The 21,297-nt window shown below is 35.5% G+C and overlaps 1 protein-coding gene across 4 annotated transcripts in view; it reads left to right on the top strand.

Moving 5' to 3' along the window:
• Positions 1–21,297, top strand: part of ITGA2 (integrin subunit alpha 2) — a 97,446-nt gene that overhangs the window by 41,251 nt on the left and 34,898 nt on the right. For all 4 annotated transcript variants that reach the window (XR_013157958.1, XR_013157959.1, XM_077117127.1 and 1 more), the window contains 10 exons: positions 446–537; positions 3,438–3,552; positions 3,739–3,866; positions 6,680–6,828; positions 12,553–12,703; positions 12,992–13,157; positions 15,644–15,720; positions 17,655–17,793; positions 18,732–18,877; positions 19,984–20,127. Coding sequence is in view for 2 of the 4 variants with exons in the window: in XM_077117127.1 (XP_076973242.1) it covers positions 446–537; positions 3,438–3,552; positions 3,739–3,866; positions 6,680–6,828; positions 12,553–12,703; positions 12,992–13,157; positions 15,644–15,720; positions 17,655–17,793; positions 18,732–18,877; positions 19,984–20,127 (1,307 nt within the window). In the remaining 2 variants the exon portion in view is untranslated. The remainder of the gene's footprint in view (positions 1–445; positions 538–3,437; positions 3,553–3,738; positions 3,867–6,679; positions 6,829–12,552; positions 12,704–12,991; positions 13,158–15,643; positions 15,721–17,654; positions 17,794–18,731; positions 18,878–19,983; positions 20,128–21,297) is intronic.

The following is a 21,297-nucleotide window of genomic DNA, read 5'->3' on the forward strand; positions in this document are numbered from 1 at the left end:
GAGAATAAATGACAAAAAAAAATGTAGGAGTAGGTGAGTAGTGAACAAGTACCAGGGCTGAAAGTAGACCTCCATTTCCAGAAGTTGAGTATTGATGCAGAAAAAAAAAATGTATTGGATAGAGCCATCAGGAGCTTGGAAAAAGCAGGGATGACAAAGTGAGGATCCAACAGAAACCTCAGATGTATTTTGCTTGGCTAGTAACACTGTTGTAAAAAAATTAAATTTAAATGCCTATGGGCCATGCCCTCTTCACTCCCCACCGTTCCCTAAGATGTTATGCTCTGCAGCCTCATATATTATGGAATTCAAGCACTTGGACAAATGACACTAAATTCAGGGCTACATAGAACCTTGAGTGTGCCTGGTGTTTGTTTTTTTTGAACAACTTTAAATTAACAGGTGAACAAAGTAATCGCTTCTTAAAATCTTTTCCATTTGACAGCTTCAACAAGCATTCCAAATGTTACTGAGATGAAAACCAACATGAGCCTCGGCTTGACCCTCACAAGGAACGTGGGAACTGGAGGGTTTCTCGTGAGTGTTTACTTTTCATATCCTCATTACTCTCAAGAAAATATAATCAGTGTCTTCTCACCAACAATCCCAGCAGATCAAATCTTGAGGTTTGAATGCTGGAGCTCTGTGGATGTATTGACATTTTAGGATATTCAGCAAAATCATATTTGATATTGCCAGAGAATAAAAAAGGGGAACAAAGGAGCACTGATTCTTTGTCCTTGAGAAGTGTGCTCAGTACTTGTTGATAACAGCAGCATCCCAAGTCTCATTCCTACCTCCTAGAAGAGCATCACAGATAGTCACCATTAACCATTGACTAATCTGACGTTATTTAAGACATGACTAGGTCATCCACCTTATCTGATATCTCACTCAGTTTCCAAAATGCTATCGAAAGACCTCACAAATCAGTGAAATCAAGTGCCTAATTCAATAAGTGGTCCAGGGACAATTAATTGGTCAAGAATTTGCACATCCAAATACATTTCAAGTGAATTAAAAGTTAACATTAAAAAAATAGAAGAAAGTGGAAATTTTCTGAAAAACAAAGTATTTTCTGAGGTTAGAGCTAATAGAAAAAATAATATAAGAAATTGTTGAATTGGTTTGACTCCCTCCAAAATGAAAAACATCACATACCAAACAAAAACTTTAAAGACAAAAAAAACCTCAATCTTGGAAATTTTCACCAGCACATATATAGGTAACTTAATTGTATAATGCTATTAAAATAATGTCTAATAGTGTACCTTAACTTTACATTAGTTACATCAATATTATTTGTACAAATTTAAACATAAAAAGCTATGTGTACAACTGTATTATTATAAAAATGAAACAGTTTTGAATAATTCATTCTATTTTTTACTAAAGGTATTTGTATCCATACAGATTTGGGCACCACTAAATAAATGACTATTGCGATGGATTATCACAGTTTATGATATTCCAAAGTCTTTCTTCATAGAGTTGCTTTTATCTTTTTTTGTTTGCTTGTTTGTTTTTAGGGTTGAACAAATTCAGAAAGAGAAACCTATTGAGACTTATGCATTAAAGAATGGCCTTCAGAATTGTTAATCTTTAACGACAGATAAAATAAAATTACAAGAAAATCTGAAAGATCAATTTAATAATCAATGTAGCTAGTGCAAAGAGAGAGAAGAGAAAAGAAAGAAAAAGCAAGGAATGAAAAAGCCAACCTGAAGTTGTCTTTGCATACCTAAAAGGTCAAAATCTTAAGATACTCTTAAGAATTATGTGGAAAAGACTAACAATCATCACATTTTTTGAAACTTCTTAAGGTCTGGGCTTACAGTAGGAATGCAGTCCTGGCATTAACAATTGGCATGTCCTAATTTCAACTTAATGCTGTTTTCCATTGCTTTTAAAACAAAAAATCTTTTCCTGACTACTTCGTGAGTTATTATTTTTCAAGATGATAAAAAACCTTATGATAAACAACCTAGGGGTGGGGATATAGAAATCAGTAATTGGGATCTGTTATTTGGAAAAAAACTATTCAAAGGCATCCATAATGATTTTTCCTTAATAGGCAAAATGAATCAGTTTTATAGGGAGAAAACACTGCCTTGACAAGTGAGCGTGAAATATGAGTACAGCTGCTTCCTCCTTGAGCTACCAGCAGTCAAACTGGGTCAAATAACTTCCCTTTTATTCTTCCAATACTTCTTACAAGTCCACACCTTTCTGTTCAATTCTAATAATTGATCCAAAGCTCTATGTCATGTTCAAGAATGTAGATATCTTTCAGAATCTTGGCTAGACTTCTCTTTCCCATTTTTACCCTTTTACGTCTAGTGGTTTTCCCATGTTTTACATGCATTTAATTATGATTTAATCAGGAGTTGCTGGCATTCAAGGGATGCTTAAAAGGACAGTTGCGGTTGGACTATTGGAGATTTTAATAATTGGAGCTTTGAATACTCAAGGTTTTAGAAGATAGAAATAAAGGAATTCTGAGGTCTTCAAAATAAAGGAGTATTTTATTGCGAAGTTAAGAAGCTGGCAGTCCGTGGACTTCATTTGTGTCTATTTAGCCCATATAGTGTTTTTTAAACTGTGAATGTCCGCACACCAGTTACCCTCACTGGCTGTCCTTGAAAAATTAGATATGGCGACGCGAAGGCCCATGTCACACTGGTGGGTGGGCCGGAGCTGTAGTGGTTGGTCACTGTGTGTAAGGCATGGTTTTTCGCTTCCCCTTAGTGTCTGCCCTAGTGCACAGCACTCTTCTAGGTTCCCTGCCAGCCTTGGAGGCACTTGGGTAATGGTTTCTGCTGTATCATATAAATGGAAGGGACAGCAAGAAACAGATGGGCAAAATAATAATGATAATGATGCCGGGTGGCAATTATATCACTTGCTCTTGACCCTTCACTGCTCTAAGAGTTTTACATCTGTGGACCCATTTACAAGAGAGGAGGTATAATTATCCTCATTTTACAGATAAGACACCTGAGGCTCCAGTAATTGGCAGACAAACAATGGACCTTGCACTCGTTTGCCTCATGGGTGTTCTCAAGGAGGAATGCACCCCACACCCCCTATCTCTGGTCTGGTGGTGACCAGATGGTCCTCCCCCACCCCCATCCCCCGTGTTGACACCTGCCTCTATCGGTCCTAGCGCCCCTCCTTCCAGCAGGCCTGCCATTGACACAGCGCATCCACCACCCTCACCCTCACTTCTGCTTGCTCCAGTACACTCACTAAAAGGCATTTTTGACTTGCAAGTGTCAAATATTTCCTGACATCTTATATATATATATATATGTATGTATATGTTTATTTATATATATATGAATATTATATATATAAATGATTTTTGAGTCACAGAATGGAGAGGTAGAGAACTAGCACTTTCAGTGTGTTTAATTTTTGTTCTCATTTCTTTCAAGACGTGTGGTCCCCTGTGGGCCCAGCAGTGTGGAAATCAGTATTACACAACCGGGGTGTGTTCTGACATCAGTCCCGATTTTCAGCTCTTGACCAGCTTTTCACCTGCACTTCAGAGTAAGTTATGAATTAAGAGCCTCTGAAGTTCAGAGGCTCTTGGCAGTTCCTTGGCGATTTAAAGGAGGAAAAGAAGTTATCAATAAGTGCCACGCAATCCCTCAACACCGTTTTGCTTTGGCTTATTTTTATATAAGTGTGAAGTTTGACTCGGAAAATCTGTTTCTTTCATCTTTTCCTATATAGCTTGCCCTTCCCTCATAGATGTTGTGGTGGTGTGTGATGAATCAAACAGTATTTATCCCTGGGAGGCTGTAAAGAATTTTTTGGAGAAATTTGTACAAGGCTTGGATATAGGCCCAACAAAGACACAGGTATGTCCATAATAATCTGTGCTAACCCACGTCTTTCCCTCTGAGAAAAATGTTAGATGTGGAGTCTCAATTTTCTCTTTTGTTTAGTCCTTTTTAATGCATTTAAAGATAACCTCAGTTAGAACTTGTAACTACATGGAGTTACTCTACATATGACTTTACTCAATGCGCTCTGTTAGGCTTGGATTTCTATTTCTGACTTTAGTATGAAGGGTATAGGATATATTGGCCTATTCACCTTTTAGTTGCCTAGCTTTCCCCTCTAACCTAGGAATTTATCAATATGTTTTAAAATTCCATGTGTAAAAAGTTGTTTTTATGCTCATTTGGACTAATAGTGATTTCCTTATGTTAACTCTTTGCTGGTAAAACAATCACCCTTTAATTTTGGTCTTTTTATAAATGAGTCCACCAAGAGCATAATTCTACCATTTATATTTTATAGTCTTTTATCATAGCTTATACTAGCCTTCTTTTTTCTATACATGACAAGTCTTTTCAATAATTTTGTATAGCTCCCTATGTGGTAAGATAGAAATCCTCTTACCACTGACCACTTCCTTCTCTGGAAACCCAATTCCCAGCCTTGTATAATGATTTTGGTGCTGGGGGACAACGGCATTAATGGAATGTCTTCTTGCTATTTGTTTAAAGTTTTCTTTTTGCTCAGCAAATTAAGGCTTCCCTTCTTGGTAAAAAGGATTAGAAATTGTCCCTGAATATCTTGTTGAAAAGTCTTTCCTTCTCTCAGCTATCGCAAATAAGACTCTCTCTCTGACAACATGTTCTCTGAAGACCAGAAATTCTCTACCTCACATGCACGTATGGCAGCTTTCCTCCCAAGATACTGAAACCCGTAATTAGAAAGGATCCAGCGCAATAAATAGATCCAATTTACTGCATTGATGAGGACACATTGCTTGTTCTTTATTCAACCCTACTTTTTGTTTATTATGCTCAATTAATGAGATGTTACCTTCCATTTCTCGGTTTATGTTATTTACATACTTTTACGCTATTGTGTCTTCTTAAGGTAGCTAGCCACAATCCACGGACGGAAGTTTCATACGTCTTTAAAAAGAATGAATAGCATTTACTTAAAAATTCTGTTCCTTATTTTTTCTTTTTTGATTCGATCTGCCGTTCTGATTTTTGAATTAAAATCAGCAAAGATCGGTTCATAGAGTTTCCAGTTTATATTTTTGGGTTGCATGTGATGCTCCAACACCCAACATCTCGTAACAATGGTTAAACCATTTTTCCCTCTAAACTTTGCAGTTCCCTTTATTAAAACTTCCCTTTTTGCTTTCTTATACAGTATTATAAAATATCATTACATGTATTCCTGTCGACATTGCTTTCAATACCAAGAAGACATTAGTATCTGTTAAGGTTTCATGTGGGTTTTTACCAGAACATTCTGTCATATATGACTAGGCATCCGAAGACCAGTCTCCAAAAGACTGGGTTTTAGAGAGCACTACTGTGAAAAAATCCCTCATAAGAAAAGTTTTCATATGTACCTGTTATTGTCTCTGTCTCTAAAAGTGTTAACCCCCACCCATACCATGACTTAATAGTCTCCCATATGGATTTCATGGCCTTCTTTTTCTTTCTCTTTTTTTCTCCTATCCCAATGTTTCTTCTTCTTCTTCTTCTCTAAAAGCAGTTGAACTCAGCCTCTTTCTTGCAACCTCACTTTGATCTCTCTCTGACTCCTAATATACCTATTTAACCTTCCTCTTTCTCACACAGATTTCTGGGGTTATGTCATGGGGATTACTATCATTTTCTTCTCATATTAGACTTTGAAATCTTCAGTATTGTTTTTATGCCTTCCTTCTTCTCAGGTTTTATATCCTATCATAAATGGAAGGGTCCAGATATATATTTATTTCCATCTCCCCATTGCCTCTCTAGCAGAAAATAGCCAATAGTACTCAGACATCCAGGCCTGCCCCTCCCACCTTTGCTCATTGACCTCTGTTTCAGAAACCCTCTTACCACTGACCACTTCCTTCTCTGGAAGCCCAGTTCCCAGCCTGATACAATGATTTCAGTGCCAGGGGACAAGGACATTAATGGAAGAGCATGACCTTCTTGCTATTTGTTTAAAGTTTTCTTTTTGCTCAGCAACTTAAGGCTTCCCGGAACATCTTGTTGAGAAGTCTTTCCTTCTCTCAGCTCTCGCAAATAAGACTCTCTCTGACAGCATGTTCTCTGAAGGCCAAAAATTCTCTTCCTCACGTGCATGTATGGTAGCTTTCCTCCCAAGATACTGAAACCCATAATTAGGAAGGATCAAGTACAATAAATAGATCCAATTTACTGCACTGATGAGGGCACATTGCTTGTTCTTTATTCAACCTTAATTTTTGCTTATTATGCTCAATTAATGAGATGTTACCTTCCATTTCTCGTTTTACATTATTTACATTATTATATCCATCGATAATTAGAAAATTTATTTATATTATTTTAACCCTCCTGTTATGAATTTTGTTATAATGTTTATCATATTAAAATTTTAGAGAGCCATGCTTAAAATCTATCATTATTATGCTTGAGAACCAAAATGTAAGCTGTAGCACATCATCTTCATTGGCAGTAATTCTGCTATTCTAAACTGACAGTCTTTAATAAAGAAGAAGCCATTCCATTGAAAGAAACATAACTGTTCTTAAGAATACAGTTGAAAGTGATTATCTTAAGCTCTCAGCCACATCTAAATGCACTTTTGTTTTTATTATAATGGTACAACAGAAATTATTTTTAACTAGGTAACCCATTAATAAATTTTTGCTCTATTGAAGGTGGGGTTAATTCAATATGCCAATGAACCAAGAATTGTGTTTAACCTGAACACTTTTAAAGCCAAGGCTCAAATGGCTGAAGCAATGTCTCAGACATTCCAGCATGGCGGCGACCTCACAAATACTTTCAAAGCAATTCAATTTGCAAGGTAAGTTGTGAGGTTATTAGGGCAATATTTTGATAAATAGACATATTTCTTTCTTTCATGGGAAAGAAAATACAAAGAAAAAGATTATACCTGGTACCAACACTAAATGAGAAAAAGAAAAGAAGAAAAGTTTAAGTATTCTGTGACTTGCAACTTGGAAATGGCATTTAGGAAATGAAGTTAAAACATCTCCGATTTCTAGGATTTGAATAATACATGATTTTTATATGAAACACATGTACATTAATCATGAGGTACAAGGTTACATGAAGTAAATGAAGTGAAATAGGAAGAGCTTGGTAGAGTAGGAAAATGAGCAGTCTGTAAGCACTTGTTAATATCTATCAACTACAGACAACCTAAGCTATTAGAGCACTTCATGCAAATTAACAAATGTTATAGAATCATAAATGTTAATCATGTATGAGTTGGAACTGAATGAGTTTATTATTCTTATTAAAATCTACAGTAATTGTATCTTTCACCCAGATTCTCTATTTCTGCAACTCCACTGTACTTCATGGTAAATCTACTTAAACTGAATACCTTTACAAAAATGATAAACACTCCCCCATTGTTAAAAAAAATAAATTCAAACAACAAGCTCACCTGTCTCCCTTAAACCTACTTCTCCATCTTCTTGTGCAGTCCTTCCTTCCCCTACAATAATTCCTTAAAAGAAGCATCTCTACTCTCTCCCTCCACTTCCTTGAAACACATCGCTCTGCCACTTACAGTGTTTTGTTAAAGAGAAACATGGCACAACCCAATGGCCCTGTCTCAAGCTTCATCCTCTTTAGCTTTTCTAAGCATATTATGACGATGGACAATACTACTATCCCAACCCAAGCTGCCATGACACTGAAAACTTCTAGAATCCCTGCCAACTCTTTGTCAACAACATTTGCCTCTTCACTAGCTCTCCCTATTTTTCTTCTCTACACAGAATATTTTCAAAAACTCTGTCCTCAACCCTCTTTTATAGCCCTCCTCTCTTAGAAATTGTATCCCCTCCCATCGACAGTCACCCATGTGGGAACTATCCCGATGCTGTATTGTAGCCTTGGATTCTTTCCCAGTGCTTTCGGGATTCTGCTGATACTGAATATCTCTATTCAAATTCAATATGTCCAAAACTGACCTTAATTATTTTCCCTACTCCTCCTCATGACTCTGCTATTTTGATCCATGCTGCCACCTATTTCTCCAATGATTTGGACTACCAACTTGGGGTGGTTTTCTTCATCCTTTCTGCTCCTTCTTAAATCCCACATCTGGCCAGTCACCACATCCTGCCCTTTCTAATCCCTCTTGCCTCTTTTCCTTCTTTCCCTGTGTGTGTGTGTTTTAGTTACTGCTTCTACTATTAACTGGTGACTCTCCCTACATATCTTAATAGACTCTTCCCCATGAGAGAGGATATGATTGGTTTGGTTAATCCTGTTTGTCCTGTAAATGCCCTTTTATGCCAGACTGTTTTGTAGGCTGCTGGCCAGTCGCTAAGTCATTTGCCATTAGATGAAATGCAGTTCCTGGTCCAGTAAGCCGGGCTGAGAGTTAGTACGCTGAGCTGTGAAATGGTCTCCAAAGGGTAGAAAATGCTGAGGACCCCCTTTTTTAGCATGGAATATGGGCGTGGCATTTTTCATTGGAAGTAGCTGGATGCCTGGCAAGCTTTCTTCTACAGGATAATGGCCACTATCTGTTGACTTCTAGAGCTTTCATGTCTTTTCAGAATGTTGGCTCTGCTCCCCTGCCATCATTTGCCACTTACCAATATTTTCCAAACCAATAGGATATTTTCCTTTCATTGCTAGGAGGATCACCCAACTTCTTAACACCTTCCAGAATTGAATTTCCTTTATTTAGTTTGTCTGTTTATTTGTGACATCTAAAAGAATAATAATCTGAAACTTAGTAAATATTGCCACATTTCCATTTATATTATTTCACTGAGTGCCTATGGTTTGCAATTTATTGCTCCAAGCACTGCAGGTAATCAAAAGAAATCAGAGACTGCAAATATAAGCCAGGGATTAGATGGAGGAAAAAAAATTAGTAAATAAGAAACTGTTTCTGTCCTCAAAAGCCTTACAATTATATATGAGATCTAAATTAATATCATAGAAGAGTATACTGCACTCAAAAGTTACTTGATGTGAATGCTATAATTCAAATGTACCTAAATTACAAATAGGAATATTTTCTTATATTTCTGTTTTAGGGAATAAAATGATGTGCTCATGCTGAATTTGAAGTGCCTCTTAAAAATAGTCAGGTGAAAATATTCAGCAAGCATCAAATACATGAACTGGAAGATGAAAGGGATCAATGGAAAACAGAGATTTTAGAGTATTGTCATATAGGTGGTAGTTAATCCAAAGGAATGGATGACATTACCCAGAAAGACTGTACAGCAGGAGAGCCCAATAGGTCAAAATAAGAGTTGTTGGACAAGTGACTAACCATCTAGAAACAACATGAAGCTGAATCCCTGCCTTACTCCTCACATCAGAATACAGTCCATGATGGGCAGCTTCTGCTCGCAGGGTTGTTCAGTATTCAAGCACATGCTCCATTACTAAGGTTTTCCCAGACAGAAAAGACAACCGTAAACTCAATGCATCAGAAGCTTTGAGATCAGCAGAAGTATCGACTCACTCTCCTGTAATTTCACAGCATTTTTTGGGAAGTAGGTGCCTCAGTATCCTCCAGATTTCCAGTTTGCTAGCTGCCGGAATGCAACACACCAGAGACAAATTGGCTTTTAATAAAAGGGGATTTATTTTGTTAGCTCTTCAGCAGAAAGGCAGCTAACTTTCATCTGAGGTTCTTTCTTAGTGGGAAGGCACAGGGCGATCTCTGCTGGCCTTCTCTCCAGGCCTCTGGGTTCCAACAACTTTCCCCAGGGTGATTTCTTGCTGCATCCCCAAAGGCCTGGGCTGAGCTGCAAGTACTGAGATGAGGAATGCTGAGCTGCTTGGGTTGTGCTACGTTGAGCTCTCTCATTTAAGCGCCAGCCAATTACGTCAAACGTCACTCATTGCAGCAGGCACAACTCCTAGCTGACTGCAGATGTAATTAGCAACAGATGAGGTTCACGTACCATTAGCTCATGTCCACAACAGCAAAACTAGGTGCCTTCACCTGGCCAAGTTGACAACTGAATCTAACTACCACAAATAGTAAAATCAGTACTTCAGAAATACGGAAGGAAACATATGTGACAAGAAGAAATTGAATTTATCCAATGTGGAGGTCCAGAATACCACTGACAAAGCTGCTGTGTATCATCAGACAAAAGAATTATCTTCACGATAAACGGACTTCCAAATGACATAAGCTATTGCACATTAAATGCCATTAATAAAATATACTGTAAAAAATATGAAAGAAAAGTTAGATGGACACTTGTATCTCCTAATTTATGTATATTTAGTCAGTTCTCCACAGGTATTTATAATCTTTATAAATATTAAAATGTACGTTTTTAAATGTTAATGATTAATTTACTTGTATTTTACCACTGTTGAACTATTAAAAGCACACGATGTCGGGTAAAATATCATAGGTTTCCCTTGATTTCACTTTTCTTTCAGGTACTGTTTAGAGATGGAAAGAATTTATCTGGCAGAATTGCTGCTTATTAGGATTAGTGAAATAATGACTCCATTATTTGTTCTTAATTCTTTAATGTTTTTACATTGACAAGGTTACTGGAGTACAACTGGCTTAATAAGCATATACCACTCTAGAGAATAAAAAAGTAGCCAAGGTGAAACAAATGCCTTTGTGGTTCTAAAACTGGGGAGATAACACAGAAGATTATTATTTGTAATCTATATTCTAAAACAAGGTTAAAGTATATAAAATGGAAAATAAATTGAGTTCAAAATGAATAGAGCATAGGAATCAATGTTTGACTAGAAATTGCAATTACATTCTGGTGAGAGTTAAAATGTCTTGTTCTTTGGTTGATTTCACGGTTTTGGTTATGCTCATATATGCAAATCCTGATGACCAGCAACCTACTGAAATGTAATGTCTGAAAGTCTCAGAAAATCAACCTAAAGATGTACTTTATTAAAGAAATTTATGAAACTTTAATAAGGTCTCCCTGTGCCAAGGTCATGTTATTAGTGTGTAAGTAAAGGCTCACAAAGCTAAATAAACTCTCTTCCACATCAAGATTAATAAATTATCTAATAGATAAATAAATAAATTCCAGCTGGATCAAAGATTTAACTATAAGAAAAACTATAAGAAAATGAATTAAGGATTTAGGAGAAACTTGAATGATTTAAAAGCATAGAGATGAGAAGGCTTTTTAAATATCATGCAAAATTGAAAAAGATGTAAAAACGCTGGTAAATTTGATTGTATTATATCAAAATATAACATTTCTGTATGTAACTAATACTACTAAAAATTCAAAAGATGATTCATGTACTCAGGAAATTATTTGCAATATATGTAACAAGAGATAATTTTCTTTATTAACAACAAAGGCTTACTGATTTTAAAAAAAATGATGAATAATACAAAGAAAAATGGATGAAGCTATAGAAAAACCAAGATTTAAAGAAATACAAATTGCTAATAAACATATAAAGATGCTCATCATTCCTTCATAATGAAAAATGCTTATTAAAACAACATGTTTATATCATTTTTCACTTATCTCAATGCCCCAAATTAAAAAGTTTAACCCTCATTATTGGGGAAAGGAAGTGCAGGATTTGCTTCTAGGTACACTGATGATATTATATATTGGTGGAAACTTTAAGGGCAATTTGGTATATCTATCAGAATTTGAAATGTGTATACCTATTGTCCCAGCAATTCCACTGCTAAGATTTTATCCTACTGATAAAAAGTTTGCCAGGATATATACACAGGGACATTCATTGCAGCATTACTTGTAAAACTCAAAATGTCCTAAATGCCCACTAATGTGGAACTGATTAAATAAACTATGGTGCCTCCAAACAATGAAATTCTGTGCAGCCATTAAAAAGGAATGGGGGCTTTATATGTGCTGATATGGAGAGGTCTCCATCAAAATGAAAAATAATTGTGTAGAATGTGACCCCATTTATGTAAAATTTTAAGGGGTAGACTATGCATGTACCTATATTACATGTGCAGCAAACATTTTCTAGAGTGAAACATAAAAAATTGACAATAGTTTGAAAGAGGGAGTGGTGTCAATTTTTCATTTTACACCTTTCCAAACCGAATTTTTTTTACCAGATATAATTATAAATTGGTAAAAAAAAATAATTACCATTGATAAAGGACACACAGACCCAATGAATAAAATTCATGAAAGGAATGTCTTTGCTCTGTTGCTTAATATTAATGAATTTAATTTTCTTATCATAAGATAATTCCAAGGGTTCCAGGTGCAAATACACATATGCATATCCAGGTGCAAATACACATATGCACATGCAGACGCGCACACACACACACACACACACACACACACCCTGGAATCCAAGTACACCATTTTTAATGCCAAGCAAGAAGTACATTTTATATGTTTCTCTATAGCTACAATTGGAACATAGTCAAGTATGTAACCAGAATTGACATGAAAAGAAATTCTAAGTCATAATAGGTTGTGGTCAAAGAAATTTGTCTCAGATTTATATTTCCAACCCGAGAGGCATGCATTTTCTTCATCCTGTGACAATGAGTCTTGACTTCTATCTTTCACAGGGATTTCGCTTATTCTGAAGATGCTGGTGGACGGCCAAGGGCTACCAAAGTAATGGTGGTTGTAACTGATGGTGAATCACACGATGGTTCAATGTTGAAAGCAGTGATTGATCGATGCAACAAGGACAACATACTGAGATTTGGCATAGCAGTATGTTGCTTTTGTTTTTTATTTTGGTTGATGGGTAAATATTCCATTATAGCATTACTTCCCATTTCTGCACTTTCTCATTGGTTATTCATAGTTTCCTATAAAAGAGAGGTTTCACTCGATCTCTACCTTTCAGATTTTCAGTTGTGTAAACTAAAAGCATGGGGGAATGTTGCTTGATTTACTTCTGTAGAGGGCCTACCATATTCAGAAATAGACTAAAAAATACTGAGGGGGAAATGGAATATAAAAATAATAATCTTTTTTTCCTCTTTTTCTATTTTCAAGGTTCTTGGATACTTAAACAGAAATGCACTTGATACTAAAAATCTAATAAAAGAAATCAAAGCAATTGCCAGCATTCCAACAGAAAGGTACTTTTTCAATGTATCTGATGAAGCAGCTCTACTAGAAAAGGCTGGAACATTAGGAGAACAAATTTTTAGCATTGAAGGTAAAATAACTCTCTTTTCAAGGATTTTTCTTTTGAGAGCTTTAAAAAAAACTCTTGATTTTATTTTAGCACACTTACTCTATTAATATTAACTTGTATACCTTTTATCAAAATGACTCCTACAAGTCAAGAAAAATGAACAAAGTAGAAAGAAGTATTTTATAAATGACAAAATACAAATGACCAATAAGTGTCAGAAAATATTGCTACATTCAGTAATTATTTAAAGACACAAACTAAATCAATATTATGTTTTTGCCTAAAGAATGGCAAATGCTTAATCTTGGAGAGACCATGGGGGAACCAAAGAAACTCATACATTGTTAAGAGAATAAATGGTTGTAATCTTTTCTGAGGGACAATTTAGTAATATTTGTTATAATTGCAAATAGTTTTACTTTTTTACAGTATTATATAATTTCTGAATTTCTTGAATTTGTTTGAAGCAAGCAGGTATCATTTTAAAGTTAGAAAACTATAGTGATGATTTCAGATCTGTGATAATTATTTATGTGGCCTTGGAAGACCTGGTCAGTATAGAAAACATACTGTCACTGTAGAAAGGACTGGAACTCACTGTAGAAAGGACTGAAACAGTTCCCAGTTCGTAAAAATTCCCATATGACACAATTTCTGATTCCTGGTGGTTAAACCCAAATAACTCTCAACAATGAAAAGCAAGCATTTATTGAGCATCTACTATGTGTCAGATATTGCTTCATTAACGAGGTCCAAGAGGGCTAAATAAGTTACATATTCATTTCTATAGTCAAATCCTGATCTCCTAATTATTCACTGGAAAGTTCTATCCAAGAAGTTTTATTGCTTCCAAAACATTCCAGGATGCTTCCAAGTTGTTTAAATCATCATCAAAATCCAACATAGCCTGAGAGAATACAAAATCATTAGGCTACCTATGCTAATAATTTTGTTTGTTTGTGTTGGCATGAGGAAGAACAATACAATACAATCTAAAAACTAACTAGAAATAATTTCAGTGCTATTTGCTATTATGGATTTGGGGGGAGTGCTATTTACTTACATTAAAATGTTTTTAATTATAATATTAACATTTAAACATTTTACTCATCCTGTGTAAATTATTACATCTTTAACAAGGGATTACATCTTTGTCGCTATGTCTTATGGTAAAATTTGTCTTCTATAAAATGAAAGTCTAGGTTTAGATACAACTTGTGTTAAACATGATACCAATTCTGTATATGGACAACTAGATAGGTGTTGAATATGAGGATTGAGAATATGTTCACTTTTATAGAAATATTTAATGCAATTCCATTACATTTTTAAAAAGTAAAAAATTGTAGCTTTCAAGGGGGCGCAAGGGTAGCTCAGTGGTAGAATTCTCACCTACCATGCAGAGACCTGGGTTAGATTCCTGGCCCACGCACTTCCCAAAACAAACAAACAAGCAAAGAAAGAAAGAAAAAACAAACAAAACAAAAATTCAACAAATGGTGCCACAATAACATGACAGTCACATGGAAAAGGAATGAAATGCGGCCCTCACCATACAGCATACAAAAAAATAAAAATTGCAGCTTTCAAAAAATACTTTTAACTTGAAAATTTAATATTAGTTAATTATAATTTGTATTTTGTATTTCAGTTTTAATAGGTCATTTTAAATATTTTGCAAAAAATAACTTGGGAACAGATGGAAAATATTTTTTTCATTTAATTTACAATTTTTGATAAATATATTCAAATTGTATATACTTTGAATACAACTACTTTTTATATTTTAATGTGGTTGTTATTAGAGCACAAATTTTGTGAAAATCTTGATTATAGCAACATAATTGGTGATATGTTTAAATACATGCCAGAAAAACAAATATGTAATAATTTATTGTTAAAAAATGAAAGTCTAGGAATTTATGTTCCCATTTGCAAGGATTCATGAAACAACCATTTTGACCGCATTGCATGGAAAATGAATACTAATCAAAACTTGTAGCGTTAGTGACAGAAGTAAGAATATATATGTATATCTAGGAGAGACTTCTATATTGGTAAATTTCTTTCTCAATCTCGATTGGCTCCTCCACCTGCATCTGAAATATTCATGCATTTATTAGTACCCAGATATAAAAGGTAAAAAATTCAATTATTTTCTTGGTAATGTTAAATATAAATGATAATCACAGCCCATTTGCATCTTACTTCATGACCTTCGTTGACTATTCTTTGATATCGGGAACTTCATAAATATTCCAAGAAACACATTAATGCTTAATCGAGAGTAATGCCAACTTCAAACACTGCCTTGGAATTACTGTAGATATATGTAATCTGTTCTGATACTCCCTTAATGAATTTTCCCTCCCAGAATCTGCCAACCCTGTATTTTTGGGTGAACATCAGAACATGGCGTGTATGCGTGTCCGTATCTATGTGTATGCTTGAAAATTTAATTTAAAGTTACTGACAGTAATCTACATTTTGAAACTGTTATTTCCTAGGTACTGTTCAAGGAGGAGACAACTTCCAGATGGAAATGTCACAAGTGGGATTCAGTGCAGATTACTCTCCTCAAAATGTGTGTATATCAAATAACTTCAAGCCAAGTGTCATTTGGCCTAAGACTTCTGGACGCAGTAGCCTTATACATAAAATGGGAAAAACAGGCATCTGGCAATCAACAATTCTGATTCCTAGTCACAGCTGTTTAGGTGCTATGTGCTGGTGACTGTCATCTAACCAATAAAGGTTAATAATGTCTTCCCTGCCCTATTTCACAGGGATTTTCCATGGGAAAAAAAAATTGTAATATACAAGAAAGCCTCTTAGCACCTCCTAGGACAGACAGTATGTTGATTAAAAGTATTATCAGTGCAGAAATTTCCTTTGAATCACTGACTTACTGGAAATATTTATTAAAAAACAAACCCTCACCATTATTGCCATTGCTGAATTCTGAGTTGTCGCAGTGTCTTTCATCTATGAGCAGAGGCAGAAAATACTTAGAAAAGTAAGCAGTTAGGAAAGATGTGAAGTAGGATCATAATACAATATATTTTTTTAGAGTGGGAAATACATCTTCTTCCTCAGAAACATCTGTCTCCCCACCTTCTGGTTCTAATTCTACTCAGAATATGAGTGGGTGTGAAAGAGACAGAAAGCTATATGACATTAGGAAATATTTAAGGGACAAGATGAAATCAGAGGATTTAATCATCAGATCAAAGAACCAAGGAAGAATCACTTTCTTTCTAAGATGAAAGGTGCTAAATTTTATGGATCACCAATAGCTAGAGACAATCATAAAAGTCATCTTTCTCCCAGAAAAACATGCAAATGAATCCACATACACAGAATTGTGCATACCATTTTATAAGGGGTTTCTGGACACTTCCAGATGCCCATTAACACACATGAGATTCAGAGTCCTGGATCTTAGGGCAATCATTTAAAAAATAACATTATGTCTCATCCTCAAAATGGTGCACATCATTTCCCTCTTTGTATTTTTTGAAGTGGCTTATATTTTTGGATCCAAAGTCACATCTTTGATGTTTTTCTGTGGCCAAAATAGGAAATGTCAACCTTAAAAATAATAAATCCAATCCTGACCAACCCATGAGTTTTACAGGATTGAATATCCACACTGGATTTGAGCCAATCCTTCTTCCTTTGTCTGCGACACTCAGTGATGACCACTGGATACTTTTCCTTCCAGAAGATTGACTGTCACAGTTTCAAGTGCCTTTTGTGTCTGTGACTGTTTTCGAATAGATGGGATAAGGTAAAGGTGATAGAGAAGAACTGGGGGAAGAGTCAAGCAGAAAGAGGAAGAATCTGGAAAATAGAATGAAGATTAGGAGTGTGGTTCAGTGGTAGAATGCTCGCCTTCCAAACAGGAGGCCGGGTTTAATTCCTGGACCATGCACCCAAAAACTAAAACAATTAAAATAGAATGAAGGTCAGGAGAGGGCCTCCCAGGATGTGCTGGGGACATGCCTTCCGTCTGTCCTTCTCTGTCATCAGCACTTCCTGTTTCCCAAGAATGTCTCCTATCCTCTGTGAGCTCTACTTATTTGTGTGAAACCCAAGGCTCATCTCTGACGATTTTTAAAGACTCACAAAGTTTCAGTTTTTGTGAATTTGCATCCTTGACAGAAATTTTTTGATAGCTTATGTAATATTTCTGTGCTATGGCTCATAACAAAGATTTATCTGTATAATGTGTCATATTAAATAGAAATCAGATACCACAACCTGTAGAAGGCTTGTTCTCCAGCATAACTATATTAAAATAATCCTGTTATATCTATATTTCATTTTAAACAATTCTGATATAGCTATATCTATATATCATTATATCTATACACACATGCATTTATATAGATTATATTTAACCATTTAGTTTCTTTTCCTTAAATCTAAACAATTTATTTCAACATTTTACTTACCCTGCTTTCTTATGCTTTAAAAGTGACATTTCAGTTCTCTTCATTTTTTCAATCATTTTAGGATATCCTGCTGCTAGGTGCAGTGGGTGCTTATGGCTGGAGTGGAACTGTTGTCCAGCAAACATCTCATGGCTCGTCTATCTTTCCTAAACAAGCCTTTGACCAAATTCTGCAAGACAGAAATCACAGTTCATATTTAGGTAAGGTGTGCAGCATTTGGCGCAGTGAATTTAAAGTCATAAAAACTTTGTAGCATGGCTTTGTTGTGGCTTTTTTCTATGCAAAGCTTACTTACATCTTTCCTTTTCTTTAAAACAGCTCTTTTTTGAATCTCGGGTCAATTCAGCAAAGTCCCTGAACTATTATATTTATTACACATATTTATGTTGCTTCTTTGACAATCAGGTTTTAGCTATAGCTATTTAATGAAACCCTGTATTAGTCTCACTAATCTCTTCTGCCTGTTCAAGCAGTGTTACTCTTAGGGCCGGTGTGATGTTTTTCCAAAATAGAAATAATTCCTAAAAGCCAATACAGTAAGCAATAGTCTTAGACTACTTTTGAGTTCTTAATCTTTCTGTTCCTACAATAGCAGCTTCCAATTTCGAGCACCTTCTATGGAACAGCTTCTGAGCTAGCTGCTCCAGCTACATAAAATTAATTCCTACTTATATCCCTTTGAAGGATGCATTATTATCCCCATTTAACTTTTGATAGACAGTGAGATTAAATAATTAGCCCAGAGTCAACCTAGTAAGTGGCAGGTTCAGAATTTGAACCTGGGATTGTCTGATCTAACGTCTGTGTTCTTTGCCACTGTACAAAACTGCTTTTTATATTTATGCATTCATTCATTCGAGAGCCATTTGGTGAGTGCTGGCTAAGTGCCAGGTTGCGCCTGATGAGGGCAGCACGGAATCTAGGCCTGCTTTATTGCTAGGGTTCTCACCTTGCCGGGCAGCTCTGCGAGCCAAAGGGCATTTCACATTCGTGAAATGAAGCTCTGTTCTCAATGATATATTCAGGAGCTGGGCATCACACCTAACAGAAGTGGAGCTCTGATCATCTGCTCCTGACTTTGCAAGCCTTATATGGATGAAATATTTAACAGTATTTACTCTGACGCCTTCTCTCCTAGGTTACTCCGTGGCTACAGTTTCTACTGGAAAAAACACCTACTATGTTGCCGGGGCTCCAAGAGCAAATTATACTGGCCAGATAGTTCTCTACAGTGTTAATGAGAATGGCAACATCACGGTTATTCAGGCTTACAGAGGTGACCAGGTATAGCCCCTTGTTAAGCAGATAGAATTGATTTTACAGATAACTGGGGCAGGTGGGAAGTTGGGGTGGGTAGAAATGGAAATTAATATTTATTGAGCACCTACTTTGTAGATGAATTTACTTATATATCTCTTAAATCTTCACAGCAATATTAAGAGGTTTTACTATCCCCTTTTGACTGGTTATTGAGAGCTGAGCTAAATTTCTAAGGTCGTACCATTTTAATGGGAGCTGGGGAGGGTGAGTTGTCCACATTAGGGCTCAAGAGGAGAAATAAAGAGAGAAAAGCAGCATTATAGCATTGTGAGGACTGAACTCCCTTATTTGAACAACTGTGTCCTGTTACTTTGATGTATCTAAAAGCAAAAGGCTCTCCTCTCTGCCATATTCTCCTGAAATGTGACAATGAGGTGGTCAGAATCCATGATGACTTCCAGTTATGGCTCCACTTCCTTTCCCTGGAGGAAAGGTCAACTGATGCATTCCTATTTCTTTGCCAAGCAGTGCATTTTTGATCCATGGCTTACAAGAATTTTAAAATGAACATAACTGTCCCCAAGTTCCTTCCTTGAGTTGGAGAAACTAACCTCAGATTTCTCTTCTCTGGGATTAAGTCTTATCCTGCTATCTCTAAAGACTTTCCAGGAGTAAGATCTGAGTCCCTGATTTTCAGGCAACTACTCCCCTCTCTCTGATCATGCTGTGGACACTTGTTCGTGCTTTCCCACCCTTCTCCACCTAGGCAATTCCTTGTCTTCCTTTTAAGATCCATTTCAATTATTACCTTATCTTTTTCAACCTTTCTGACTCCCCTGCACTCTGCATCAAAACCTCTGGATCTGGGTGTCAGAAATCTGTATTTTAAAGACAGGTTTCACTTCTTGGTGATTCTTGTGCACACTAAGGTTTAATAACCAAATGTTAGATGGTGACATAAGAGGGGTAGGATGACGTGATCTGTCTTTTTGTCCCCAGCACCTTACATAGAACCTTGCTGGGAGTAAGCACTCAATTTTTATTTATTCAATGAATACATAACATTTCAGAGTAATAATGAGAGCCTATGAATCCTGGGAATCTTAAAGGTAATTGCTCTACTATTCCAGATTGGCTCCTATTTTGGTAGTGTGCTGTGCTCAGTCGATGTGGATAAAGACACCATTACAGATGTACTCCTAGTAGGTGCTCCAACGTATATGAATGACCTAAAGAAAGAAGAAGGAAGAGTTTACCTATTTACCATCACTAAGGTAAATAAAAATATTAAACTGGGAGTATAATTTGCTTTCACACTGGTAAATAAAAATTAATCTACATTTTAGAATAACATTTTTATTATTATTGAATGATAATTACTTTGCAAATAGAGTACGATTTATATTTCATCAGTTTGAGAATATCATCATTAAGTTATAATTGTAGAAATCATATTAAAAGGTATATCTAGAGGGTAATGTATAGTTCATGCCATTTTCCATAAGACCTCTTTAAATATATATTATACAAATAAAACCTTTATAAATGCACATCACTTTTTGAAATACATACACAGAAACATTTGTGTATTTCCCAAAAATCTAATGCTATTATTATTCTTTGCTGCAAAGAGATAACAGTAACAAGGCAAACTTATTTTGTTAGAATTTTACTTTGAAAGAAACAAATTGTTCCAAGCACTTTGGAAGCCTCCATATAATCCCAAATGCTTTTTTCATTAGTTGGTCAGGAAATTCCATTGCTTTGTGTTACATTTAGATATATGTCCAGCTCTTGGAATTTCCAGTCCATGCACATAAAACTTAGCATACTCTAATATGGAAAAACATAGTTTTTTTAACTTGTAGGCTGAATCTCAGTGAAACCAGAAAAGAAAAACAGAATTAAAGGCACAGGTTGACATGGAAAATTAGATGGGTATAGAATGGAAAGGATGGAAAAAGAGAAGCTGGCATTAATATGATAATTATCTTTGGCTCATTGTGATATTTTGTCCAACCTGATTTATTTAAATTAATGTTAAAGCCAACTTTTGAATCGAAATCATTAAAACAATTTTAAAGTGTATAAAGAATGTATAATTGAGTATACAATAAAGGTAGGCCTATCTACATGTTTGAACATTTAACAAATTTATGGTTTATTAAAAGTCTGCTGTTCATCAAATATTCTGAATTATTAATAATCTTTGAAGATGAAAAGATACCATATCTCAGTACAAATTAATTTATATAAGATTGTAACAGAAAAGAAAGAATAGGAGAAAAACCAACATTGATCCAGTCTGTAGCTGAGGAGAATTGCTTTCTTGTGAGGTCATGGAATAGTTCCATATTTGATTATGAAATCTAAAGAAAAAACTGTTTCTTTTACAAGAGACTGTCTTTCCCTTCGGGAAGGATTATTTAGTGCTCCTTATAACA

This window comes from Tamandua tetradactyla, chromosome 9, assembly GCF_023851605.1.
Source record: "Tamandua tetradactyla isolate mTamTet1 chromosome 9, mTamTet1.pri, whole genome shotgun sequence".
Lineage (NCBI taxonomy): Eukaryota > Metazoa > Chordata > Mammalia > Pilosa > Myrmecophagidae > Tamandua > Tamandua tetradactyla.